General features: G+C 36.4%; 1 protein-coding gene across 4 annotated transcripts in view; it reads right to left on the bottom strand.

The window, feature by feature from the left end:
- The window catches only part of TLE1 (TLE family member 1, transcriptional corepressor), a 99,567-nt gene that overhangs the window by 29,475 nt on the left and 56,710 nt on the right, over nucleotides 1–13,382 (bottom strand). For all 4 annotated transcript variants that reach the window (XM_038402103.2, XM_038402104.2, XM_043514379.1 and 1 more), the window contains 6 exons: nucleotides 10,035–10,151; nucleotides 6,688–6,741; nucleotides 4,972–5,124; nucleotides 4,191–4,335; nucleotides 3,293–3,483; nucleotides 1,958–2,034 (listed from right to left, as the gene is read on the bottom strand). In XM_038402103.2, the coding sequence (XP_038258031.1) occupies nucleotides 1,958–2,034; nucleotides 3,293–3,483; nucleotides 4,191–4,335; nucleotides 4,972–5,124; nucleotides 6,688–6,741; nucleotides 10,035–10,151 (737 nt within the window). The remainder of the gene's footprint in view (nucleotides 1–1,957; nucleotides 2,035–3,292; nucleotides 3,484–4,190; nucleotides 4,336–4,971; nucleotides 5,125–6,687; nucleotides 6,742–10,034; nucleotides 10,152–13,382) is intronic.

The following is a 13,382-nucleotide window of genomic DNA, read 5'->3' as shown; positions in this document are numbered from 1 at the left end:
GTTTGATGCGCAATACCATCCTTAGACCCTTGTTAGTCATGCAGTACATTCAGTATCTCTTCTCTAATCTTTCCCTCAGGTGGGGATTTCATACATGAAATTCGGTCCAAGCAGGAGCTTCAGAGTGCCAACCTATTCGTGGAGTCTGCATGTAAAAGTGCAGTAAGTAGCAAAGAAAACAGATTTAGGAGGAGTACTTTGCATTAATTCCTATGAAAGAGGAAAAAGAGGGAGAAGAAACATGCACTACAAAAGGCACCATATTCACTACATAATTTAATCAGTCAGGATGACTGGCATGGCGGGACATGAGGCTGAAAAGCATGGTGGAAGCAAATCAAGGTATGTTCGTAAAGGTTCAACTTGTAAGGTTCAACAGTAAATGTTTCTTATAACTTACAATTCATACTAAAATTAAGTGACTGCATTCTTTTGAAAGCTGTTCAGGACAAGTGAATCTGTGTATGTGTAAGCACAAAGCTTCATAATAAAGTCATGAGGCAATCGGGAGACATATGATGCATCTGTGAGAGGAAGACGTAAGTGAAGAGGAGAAAATTTAAACCAATTTCACTATTAAATCAGGCAGATAGATTAATGGAAACTAGAACCATATTGCAGAGTATCTGTAATCAACAGGAAGAATTTCCCATATACAAATTTGGCAGGTATTATAGATAAACATTGCCAGGAGACTGAGCAGGTTGAGAGGGAAACTATACACCTATTATAAAGGAAATACTATCAGAAAATGAAGTTTTATCAATAATGTATTCTTTGGAAATTATGCTCTGTTTAAAACTGTGTACAATTATTTTCTAAAAATATTTAAGAAAACTGCTAAAATAAGAGGATTTTAGAGGTTGGGGTTTTTTGTGTGTGTTTGTTTTTTTAAAAAGAGGCTGTATGTATCTATGATTCTACTCTAAATGTGGAACCTAACCAGGTTTAATTAAGGCTACTTAAACCTTTACAACCTACTGAAATAAAACTGCTGCAAATGCTGAAGGTTCAACAAAATGCTCACCCACCAAACAAACACATATCTTAGTGGCATAATTTAAAAATGTTGCTTATTATGCCAACAAAACACTATATTGTGAAAATACAGAAAGCAAGACATCTTTAAGAGAATTTTAATATTCTATTCTGTCAGATAATTTTGGCTAACTATAAGACTGGTTTAACTTTATTACCTTTACTTCCTCCGTAAAAAATGAAATTACTTTAAAAATCTAAAACAGAATAAAATACTTTGTTAATGGTGACCGTGCTAAGTGCTCTTTTCTTTATATAGTGAGTTCAGAATTAATACAAGCATCTAATTTCAACCACTGCTGTGAAAATAAACCCTCTTACATTTATATGTCCACTGTACATCTTTGCCTGTGTATCCTGCTGCTCTACAGCTGCATATCTCTGAGGTAGTTTTCAGAAGTGCCTGCTTCATTATTCAAGTTACGTATGATTTGCCAAAGTCAGTACTTATGATCCCCATTAAGTGTCACTTAAATTTCTGAAGCTTGAGACACAGTGATTTCATCAGAGCTTCACTCCTTCTCAAATATCTACCAATACAAGGGGGATGTGATTTGCACCCTCTATTTGTAGTGGCTGAAAGACAGCTTGACATGTTTCAAATTTAAAGGTGAGCACTACTAGTTTCCAACTCCCTAACCTACCTCTAGTTCAATAGCAAAGCTTAAAAGAAAGGAAACTCAAGGATGTTTCCCATTAACAGCTTCTCTCCAGAAATAACTAAATGTTCACAAATGTGATTAAGATGACAGCTGCCAGTTGAGACTTTATAAGAAATACTCCTTATCAGGAGAGGACAACAGCAATCTCTTTCAAAACACCCAAGATATCATTCCATTTGGAAGTCTTGTTCGCTGATATAATATAACTAAGTGCTCTCACTGTTTCAGATGTTAATAAAGTGTTAAAAGTTACTTACGGTTTCCCCCCAGGGATTCCTGCTAGATTTGGAGGGATTCCAGGTACTCTCATGTGAGGAGGAGGATCAAATCCAACCTGGTAATGAAAAATGAATAAATCTCCAGCCTGTTGAATGAAAAAAACAACTCCCCTTCCTTCACCCCCAACTCATTTTATGTATTAAAAAAAATGGTGTAGAGCATTTTAGAAATGCAAATGTTACTTATTGGAATGCATTAAAGGGACTCTCTGAAGAGATTTATTTTTTTGTTTTCCAGTGTTCACACTGAAAAACTGAACCAATAGATGTACATGATCGTAACAGCTTAAATATGACAGTAATGATATGCTTAATATATTATGTGCTACTTTAGGATTTCCTAGCATTTTAAATCTTATTATATTAATTCATCTAGCATAAATACACACTTCAAGCAATCCCTACAACAAATATGGGCCAAAGTGCATTCAAGTTCATCCTTTGAAACGGTATACATAACTTAAAACCATAATGCATGTAGTTTTAAAGTCATGTATATGCCATTTACAATTTCCATCCTTCCTGCTCAAGAAAACTGTTTTCCAGTTAAAAAGATTAGCCTCATTCTAGAATTTAGAGAATATAGCACCAAGCCTCACATATCCTGCAAATACTTACACACATAACTTTACTTATAAATAATCCCAATTAATTCACCGGGACTGCTTGTGCGCTTAAAGTTATCCATACGCTTAAATGTTTGAAGAACTGGGCCCCTACTTAGTTTTACTTTATGGTAGTGGTGACTACAGAGGACCTTATTTGCACTGTTGCCAGGCTTAAGGAATTTTCTAACTTTCCAGGCCACAGAGCAATAAAAAAAACGACACTAACCAACTTCAAATTTTTATTTTCATAAAAAATAAAACTACAAGCACAGAAAAGTGGATAAAAAGCCTTCTATGTGCTGCAAGATTAATTTAGGATGTCTATAACGTGTACAAATCTGCTCCAGTAGGAGAAACACAGATGTCCAGAGAACCAATGAAGTGCTTTGTAGCTTCCAACACTACCTTTTTATTCAAATAAATAAATAAATAAATAAATAAATACATACATACATAGTTTGGCGTTTCTTAATGAACCAAAGCACTAACAACAAAAACTGAAACATACATAAATACACTGAGATCCTTTGTTTTCAAGGCACGAGTTTGTTTCTCTAGCCACAGAGTAAAATGAAACATACAGTGAATTAGTCAAGCCTCTGGCATTGTTATGTCCTGGGAGTTAGACAACGTTAAATAATGCCTGTAGCCTTTCCCAGTGAACCAAACCTCATCCTATTGAAATGGCAAGCAATGTGTTTCCTACCATAGGAGATCGTCCATAGGCAACCACGGCAGCTGCAGCTGCAGCAGCACTCATCTGCGGGGACATATTGTGCAGACTGGCATAAGCTGCCCCTGGACTGGTCAATTCTCCGTTCATGCCAGCATGAGGTACCATTCCAAATGGAGTAGGGTATGGTCCTGATACCGCCAAGGGTGTCCTCAAGCCAGCAGCTGCAGTTTAATGAAATAATGTGCTCATTTTGAATTCAAGTAATTTTCTTTCTATTTCTCTGCATACAGGGAAGAACACACTAATTCCAGATGGATACGTCTTTTGCAACACCCAGTCTTTCCCTCTGTCCACAGTCCCTTTAATGTTGTTAGGTACATTCTGAACTAGGCTCATCATCACCGCTCATCCTGGCTCTGTGTAAATGAGAGCTCTTATATGCATAGCTATTCTGATTACTTTTAATATTCCCTACACAGACTGCCCATTCCTTCCTTCATATTTTCCTCCTCCCCATTGTTCATGTTATTTGGTCTTTCTCAAATTCCTGCAATAAGACAGAGGTATAGCTTAGAAAACTGACATCTGAATATCACTCTGAATCTGTCAGGATTTACATTTCAGCAAATATTAGCTGCTTCAAATACAGGATAATGGACTTGGAAGGAGCTTGCATTCAGAATACTTATCAGAAACTTTAAAGAAGTCATTACGTAGTTTAGATTGTTTTCAAAAAAGATAAAAACAAATGTAAACAGTCAGTCTGAAAGAGATACAAGCTGCTGAAAACTAAGTCTGAACATCTGTTTCTTATCAAACCTCTTCAACAACATAAAGAATGAAGCAATACATTTATTTAGTATTCACAAATTACATATGTGTAAGATTAATGAAAGACTGAGAAAAGCACATGAAAGCAATGCATTACCAGCTTGGTTAACTAGAGGGTCCATTGTTGGAGGTTTTCCAAGTCCTGGACGAAGTCCTGGAGTAGCACTAGTGCCCGGAGTTGGCACATCACTTCGAGGAGTCGGTGTGCTGGATTTCAGAACAGGCGTGCTGGCTTTTTCATGCTGGTATCATTAAACAAATTAAATGAGTATTATTTTTAATCCTGGCCATATTACACAATTTATCACAACAGCAGCGGGGACACTGGGCATCCACTACCTACTCCATCAGCCAATTTTCATAAATCCACACAATGTTGATAGCATTAACTTGTGAGAGAGAAATGCTGACCTTTCCTACTCTTGCCAAAATTAAACAAGCAAAAAATGCCATTTTACCAAGAGAGAGAGTAAAACAACCTATTTAGAAGAAGGGAACCATGATTCTGCAGAACATTTAAAAGATCTGTGTGTATATGTTTTGTCTATAGTGAAGAATAAGTGTAAGCTATTTTCAGCTCCAAAAAGAAAACACTATTTAAAGTGAACAGTTTGCATTATATAGTAAATTTGGAAACCATTAGCTATAAGTGCACAGGAAAGATCAGTGTGAAGGAAAAGTTTTTATCAGTGAAGAAGGGGGTTGTATAGTACTATAAAGGTCTAGGGGAACAAGAACATGCTTCAACTTCAAGTGTATAAAATGAGACATCCGCAGCCAACAAGCAAGCCACTATGAACAGTAATTAGTAGTTAGACAATACATGAGAGAAATAGATAGGTATTTCCTCTGGGCTACAGACTGCTTTTAATACTCACCAAACTCATTTCTTTGGATTTCAAGGAAGTGGAACTTCCTGAGGAGGCCGTGGATGCTGGACTGCTAGAGGCATCTTTTTTCAGCAGGCGGTTTTTATCTATGCCATTCTCACGTGGCGAGTGTGCCGGACTTGCCCGTGGCGATGAAGGATCCTAAAATAAAGTAATACTAATAAAACAAAAAAAAAAAAATACAAATGGGGGAGGAAGGACAGCAGAAAACTGTGGCCATGGGCTTCTACAAAGCACTGCCATGGAATTACCACCATGGAAAAACTGGAAGGTTTTAACAGGCAAGTTTGAATAAATAATTTTTTTAAATATTAGTTTGTGTTTGTTTCTCTTCATCTGGTCAGTGGGGGCAGTTAGCCCACTGATTAAAATAAATCCAGTTAGTTTTGCATGCGAGTTTTAAACAACAACATGGTAATTTTTTCTTAAATATATAAAGAGGAGATTACAATCTAATTACAGATAAAATATGACAAGCATATGACAAACAGTGAGAGGGAAGGGAGGACACGAGTAACAGTAATAAGATTATGCAGTTCATAGTGTCCGCTGCATGATAGCTCTGAATAATGTAAACATTATTTTAAAAATTTCTTGTCAAACGATAACCTACTTTGCTTATCCCAACCCTCAAAGAAAATGACCCTGAGCTCGTGGCAAAAGTGAGTATGTATTGTCTATTGTTTTTTTCCCCCCCTCTATACAGACTGTCCATATTACCCCTCTATGTAGCAAACCTTCCCTCACTCCTTTCCCCACCCCCCCAAGTGCCTGCCCGGCTGGAGGCTGCAAAGCCACCAGGATTCCAATGGTTCCTCCACACTCTGCTGCTCTCCTGGGGGTCGGGTAGACGCCTGCAGGTGGTATCAGGTGCAGGAGAGCAGGAAGTCTATTAATCAGTTCTGTATCATATGCTCAGACATTGCTGTGGTCTGGGCTTCTTAAGATGTTGCTAGTTACCTAGCTCCCTGCTCAGATACCCACTTTCCACCATCCAATCCTACGAAACTGACAGTTGACAGAGCAGACCTCCTCTGTACACCATGGCTTGGTAAAGGCCCTGCCTCCCAGTGCTGCTAAAAGGCACATTGGATTAAGGGAAGAGGACTGATGGCTTCCTATGCTCCCAAAGTCTTGTATCTGCAGGACTTAAAGATGGGGAGGAGGGAGTTGGACTAGCCCCCTCCACTGTGGTGCTGCTGGCAGGAACTGCTGCTACCTACACTGTCTTTCCTGAAGAATGGTAGGGTTTTCTTAAAGGGCCACTCGCCCTAGGAAATTCTGTGGACATCTCTAGCTGCTTCTCAACTCTCAGTTTACTTTAACCCTGTGTTCCAACCCCATCCCTGCCAAAGACACATTGATTTAAACACACTGCCTGATCAACCTTGGTCCTGTACATACATCCCCATCTTAACTCTTCCCCACCACACAGAGGCAGTCATGACAGTGGCTGTAAAATGTTGGAATGCATCTTATGGGAAAGCTGAAATGTGTATGAACCAGTGCAAGAGGGAGCAGATAAGACAGCCCAATTTGCTCTGTCCCGTAATATGGCAGCCAGCAGGCATTACATTTTAAGGTTTTTCAGGTTAATTACTAATATTAATAAAAAGAAAATAGGCATGCATTATTTTTATATACATTTAGACAATAGTGAATTTTTCCTTCAATGCTTGGGCATTGCAGTTAAAACTGAGTTACCTCATTGGATACATCCACAACCAAGTTATCGTCACTCTTGTCCCCATCGCTGTCCTAGAAAAAAATTGTGTATTCCATTTAATACATTTGAAAAGCATGGGAAAAGTCTAAGCATCTGCTGTATTCACAATCTGAATATTAAATATCACTGTCCTATCCGAATTAGACAGACAAAAAGAGGAGAGCCACACCATTAACAGCAGAGAGCCCTTCGCCACTTTTATAAATGATAGGGCAAATATACAAATTTGATGAAAATAGGAGCACAGCTTTTCTTTCTTTTAGCTTTACATTACATTTGAGATAGTTGAAAGAATATTTGTATTTAAGTATAAAATATAAATGATGTATGGCTAGTCTGATGACTGTTTACACTCCGAGTGAAAAAGACATCCTTAACTGCTCTCATTGTTAACCTGTATATTTCAGTCCTAGCAACTGTAAAAGGAGAGTTGCAGAATTAGTTACAGTTTTCACAGTGCTTTGAACATGTAAAGCACAATGGCAAGGATTTTCAAAGAAGTTTCCTATGTGTACTACTTGTTTCAGAAGATTTTTCTAAGTCCAAGGTAATTCTCCTGGAGAAGTCCAGAGTCCAGTTTGAGACCATCCCAATTTCCATTTTAAAGCTTCATAATATCAAAAAGTTTTGAGCAGAAATTAAATGGCAAGATCTTGAATTTACTGTCCTATTTCCAATCCCACAATTCCCTTTAGCCAACTTATTTCTGCTTTCTAGACACAAATGCCTCCTTGTCATTAAAAGTGCTGCTTTTAGGAAAGCAGCAAACATGTGAGTGCAGTTGGAAATCTAGTAAATCTTTAAATATTAAGCCTGTTCCAGAGTGGAATTATTTTAAACTCTGTTTTAAGAGTTAAGTATTTATTTTATCTACTTATAATCCAATTCTATTCCTAGTGCTTCTACCAAAAAGAAAAGTTGTCCTGTTTTCCAAAAAAAAAAAAAAAAAAAAAAAAAAAAAAAAAAATCAAGAGTTTCACATTGTATATGATTCCCAAGGAAACAGACAATGGTTTAAGCATGCTCTCCTTTGAATAGATGAGGTTATTAATACCTCCCAAAACTGCTAGCACCTGGACACTAGTGAGTTGAAAGATTTTAGTAAATAGGAAAGTTTGTCAAAAGTTCCCAGCAACAAAACAAGATACAAGATGGTAGAAGAAATCACAAACTTTGGTTTCAAAGATGCAGTGGTAATACAGGGCTAGGTTAACAAAAGAGGGAAGGTGCCCCAGTCTGCTTATAGTTGCTCTGATGCAACCCCAAAATCAAAGAGACTACAAGGGTTTCACTGAGAATGGAACAGTGAATAGAATAGAACCTATTGTGATCAACACAAGCATCTGGTGAAAACTTGGGATCAAGTGAAGGAGATAAATCATACCCACAGATGTTGAGAATTATAATAGAATCTAATTTTCTTGGGTCAGAGTGACCAGTAATGCAGCTAATGCCTGACGCCACAGACCCAAGGCATTCTTGCCACTGTACAATTGTGTCACAATTGCACTTTTAATAAAAAGAGATCAGTCTTTCCCTCTGTTTCTCTGTGTGACTAACATTTCCATTCCCTCTCCAATTACTATTATTTCTATTTAATTTACATTAAATTCCCATGCTTATCTATCGTAATCTTAGAAGAAGGTTAAGGGGAGAAATGCTGAGCTATTGTAGCCAGTGCATATAATCCACGACCCTTTCTGCTGTTGGTTCTTTGGAACTTCAGGGGCAAGTAAAGCTGGTCAAAAGACAACACACAAGTTGTGCAAACATTTTACTGGTGGGTTTTTTTTGCGGGGGGAGGATGGGACAGGCACTGCTTTTCATAGTAATTTTGTAATTTCAACCAGCATAAGTAGTAGGTAGCTTTGTTAGGTTACATGTGGCAGTGTGTCTCAGAGACTGTACAGACTTAAGCTTGTGAGCTTGCAATACAGTGCTAAAAATAGCTGTGTAGACATTTGGGTTCAGGCTCCCAAGTTAGGGAAGGGAATGGATTTCACCACAAGTTACTGCTTGCCTTGCAGATGTACCCTCACAGACCGTGAGGCACATTCAAGCTACAATTGTGGCCACTATTACAATTTACGTAAGGGGAGGAAACAGGAGGTAAACAACTTGCTTCTGAATCCTAGAAGGCTTCTGACTCCTAAAGGCAGGCACAACTGGTTCCCTAAAACCCAGTGACAGTAATAATCTTGGGACTAGGTTAAGCTATTCAGTCATTGCACTATATAGCATGAATGAATATGAAGAATATCAATAAGTGTGGCAACAACCACATGAAACCTGAAATGCAGCTTTTAACGAGGGTGGATTTTTTTAATTAGGTTTTTTAAATTTAAATCAGTTTTTATTTTTGTTTTTAATAAATCTATTTAAAAATATAATTGGAATTATGGCAATTTATGGTGAGGCTTAAACTTATTATAATGTATTAAAATAATTTAATCTAAATGCAAAAATAATATTAAGCAGTACATATTTGAAAGTGCAGAGAGATTTTCTTCATTTCAGTTTATTCAACTATTTCAGTTCAGTGACTAGTTCATTCAAAATTAAGTAACTAATGGAAGTTGAAAATGCAGGAAAGCTTGTTTTCCTCTTCCAATCGATGAATGAAAACTAGGTATGAGACTATGAGATCTACTAGTTCTAAAATCTTAAAGACATGGTGACCAGAAACACTCAGATTCACCAACTACAGATAACACTACCTTTGTTTAATAAATCAGATTGTTTTAAATGCAAAACATATTTTGTTACACCTTTTGATAAACTTTCATATTATGTATGCAGCACATTTAAGATAGTTTAATTAAAAATTAGTATTCCATTTTTGTGCTCTTTTAACTGAAATTCCATCAAAATAGAGCTTAACATCTTAGGTTAAAATTAATCACTTAATAAATAAGAAATGCACCATTCACATTTTCTAACAAAAAATTAAAAATGAATTAAGAAAAATTAAGAATCCAAATAAATGTACATTATTCAATATAACTGCTTAAATAAATGTGGTGTATCCTCCTGATTAGCAAAAACAAACACCAAATTTAATGTGAAGCTATATTTAGTTGAGATTCAACGTGAGAACTAACCTTCTTTAGGAAACTAACCAAAAAGTATAAACACAAAACCAGATTATAATAGATTATTTAAATAAGGTTGCCTGTTTGCTAATTTAAATCATTATTAAAATGGGTGATTTAAATAACTTTGATTTAAATCAATCAATCTGCCCTGCTTTTAACAACTATTTCACTGTTCACACACAAAATATCTGCAAATAAATTAATCATTTATTTGAAACAGATTTGCTTACATAGTGGCTGGAATCCTTATCATCCACCTTTCTTTTTTTAATGTCATTGGAATATTCAGGACCATTCCTGCGTTTATCTGTGTTTCGCAGGCTGTCTGGTACCAACAGAGAATTACTCTGTAAAGACAAAACACAAGGTCAAATCAAAAATTCCTTCCCGAATTCCTTCATATACACCTGAAAATTAAAACTGGATGCAATAAATATTTTAGAAATGTAATACCTTCTCAATCTCTCGTTCGATTTAATTCAACCTCACCAAAGTCTTCAAAGGCAAATTATAAATTATAGAGATTCAAGCATTTTACATTTTGCTTATTCTTTGCTTAATCTTTGCATACATCAACCTATCAGAAATTTAGTTCGCTCGTCAGTAACTATTTGTGAGGTTACTTAATTTAACTGGCCTTATTGTTTTACTTTAGGAGAAACAATGTTTATTTGTGAGCATACAGTATTTTATATGTATTCACACACACAAACATACAATGGCATTTATAACTTTAAATTTACAATTATAACGTATTACCTAAGGATGTCTCTCTCATTTTTACAATGTCAAAAGCAAATGAAGCTTGGAGGATCTGCCCATTGCATGTACCATTATGAACACTACCTCTTAAAACAACAACAACTAAGTAGGTTTCAGAGTAGCAGCTGTGTTAGTCTGTATTCGCAAAAAGAAAAGGAGTACTTGTGGCACCTTAGAGACTAAAATTTATCTGAGCATAAGTTTGTGAGCTACAGCTCACTTAGCTTTCGTGAGCTACAGCTCACTTCATCGGATGAAGTGAGCTGTATCTCACGAAAGCTTATGCTCAAATAAATTTGTTAGTCTCTAAGGTGCCACAAGTACTCCTTTTCTTTTTAATTAAGTAGGTGTTAGCTACAGACTAAGATTACCCAGTGCTCATTTATTAGCTGTGATAATAACCTCAACAGGATACCTTCAATAAATTTACTGCAAACAGAAAGATTAAATATTTTCACTGCCAACATAAAATTCACCATTAGCTTTAATTTCACACTATTGCATTGTTTAATCAGTCTTGGAATTAAAAACTGAGGCCAATACACACACACACACACACACACACACAAGAGCAAAGACTAATCTTTTCTACAAATGACACAGGCTACTTTCATTCAGATATGCTAAGTACAAACTGTTGACCCAAAGAAAAAGGGCATTTTAAATATTTTTGGGTCACATGACACAATTGGACATGCCTCAGATTCCCATCTCCCCTCCAGCTAAAGAATTAAAAAAAGTTACAATGAGTTCTTTTAAGTTCGGGATTAGCATATGCAAGAGGGCAATTTGTTCAGTGATGTGTTAATGCCATGAACAATGCTGAATGAGTTGTGCAAAAAACTCCTATCAAAAAGACCTCATAAGCCTGGTTTCTAAAAGCCATCTAAAAAAAAAACCACCACAAGAACGAAGCATGGTGCCAATATACATTTACATACTTAAAAGAAAGCTTACTTTAGGCCAAATCAGATACAGTGGTGAGTCCATAGGAAATATTTGCATATAATTAAAAGCCATAGATATTTACTCTTAAAATATCATAAACATAACCTAATAGTCAGTTTGCTACTCATTGAATGACTCCGCATTTGAAACCAAAGCTTTGCAGTGCTCAAACATTAATGCTCAACCACATGGAGAAAGAAAACAAAACAGGGTACACAAGACAATTTGAATCCTCTTTTGCCTACTTCAGAGGCTGTACTTTAAAGCTAGCTCTAAGCTCTTTTATTCATGAGTATTCAAGCTACACAAATGCCAGAGGGCTTACATAAAGCATATGGGAGGGTCCAATGAAATTCAGTATAAAGAAGCTCAAAGTAATGTCTTTACCACAATGTTTTGCGGCTAAAAGGTGGGCTTGTTGGATGACTGAACTAATTACCTTGATAAGTATAGGCAGAATTTAACCCATCTTCTCCTTCCAAACACACACACACACACACACACACACGAAAATAAGGAAGCCAATGTTTTGGAAGTAATATATACTAAAATCCAATTCTGATGAAAAATTGATTTGTATTTTAAAACAAACACCCAATGTCTGCAATAGAAGATACAGCTTAAAGAGAGGTTTCAGAGAAGCAGCTGTGTTAGTCTGTATTCGCAAAACAAGTACTCCTTTTCTTTTTATTTATTTGAGCATAAGCTTTCATCGGATACATGAAGTGAGCTGTAGCTCACGAAAGCTTATGCTCAAATAAGTTTGTTAGTCTCTAAGGTGCCACAAGCACTCCTTTTCTTTTAGTTTAAAGAGACACTGTCAACTCAAATTTGACCACAAATTAAAAAGTAGTGGGGAAAAAAGCCTGCTTTTGCTCAACCCAAGGCCAACAGAAATTTTTCTTTTTAAAAAAAATGCTGAGAAATAATTTTTAAACCAACTCAAATATTGCAGTATTGAGAAGCTAAAAGGGAAACTAACAGAATGTAAAACTGACTTCATTAGTTTTCATTGTCCAAACTCACAGAAAATAACTGCAAAAAAGGAAAGACTAATTTGTATTTTTAAGACCTGGATCCTGCAAATTATTCCACATGGGTGTAGATTCCAATCATGCAAGAAGCTTGCAAAATCCGTGCCTAAAATATGTAGAGAGTAATTTTGGGTATTAACAAAGATAAGAAATAGTTTTATTGTATTTTTAAATTTAGTGTCCCTTTAATGTATAGTTCCTGCACCCATGATTGTATCCTACCTATGTTTACATGCACGTGTCTATACAAAACAATGCTGAAACACTTCTGTGCAATTCAGTATTGTAAAAAACAATAAAAAAAACTTATTTATTAATTCAAAAAGCATACATGGTACTATATAAACCCAAAAAGCATACTCATGCACACACACACACAAGCAGTTCCTATGATATGCATTTAATTACTAGTTTACAGAATAATAATTAAGGGCAAGGGTCCACAGTTTCTGTGATGTAACTTCCCCATCCCAATAACCACTAGTCATCCTATTCATTATTTTTTGTTACAAACTGGAATTCCTAAGAGCAGGAAGACTATAGATCTTGAAAACATCTAGTCAAATAGATAAGAGCATCTGCAAAATTCCTATATAGCATCACCTCTTGGCTCCCCAATGCTCTGGGGCAGTGGTTCTCAACCAGGCATACGTGTGCCCCTGGGGATATGCGGAGGTTATATCAACTCATCTAGATCAGTGGTTCTCAACCTATTTACCATTGTGGGCCACATATGCAGCTCTCTGTGTGATGTGGGCGGCAACCACACAATAGATACACTACTTGTATGGCACTGAGAATGTCACATGGGCCGCACATCAGTGCTGATTGGGC

This window comes from Dermochelys coriacea, chromosome 5 (genome assembly GCF_009764565.3).
Source record: "Dermochelys coriacea isolate rDerCor1 chromosome 5, rDerCor1.pri.v4, whole genome shotgun sequence".
In the NCBI taxonomy this organism is placed as follows: Eukaryota; Metazoa; Chordata; order Testudines; family Dermochelyidae; genus Dermochelys; species Dermochelys coriacea.
This window is presented reverse-complemented; position numbering and strand designations above follow the sequence as displayed.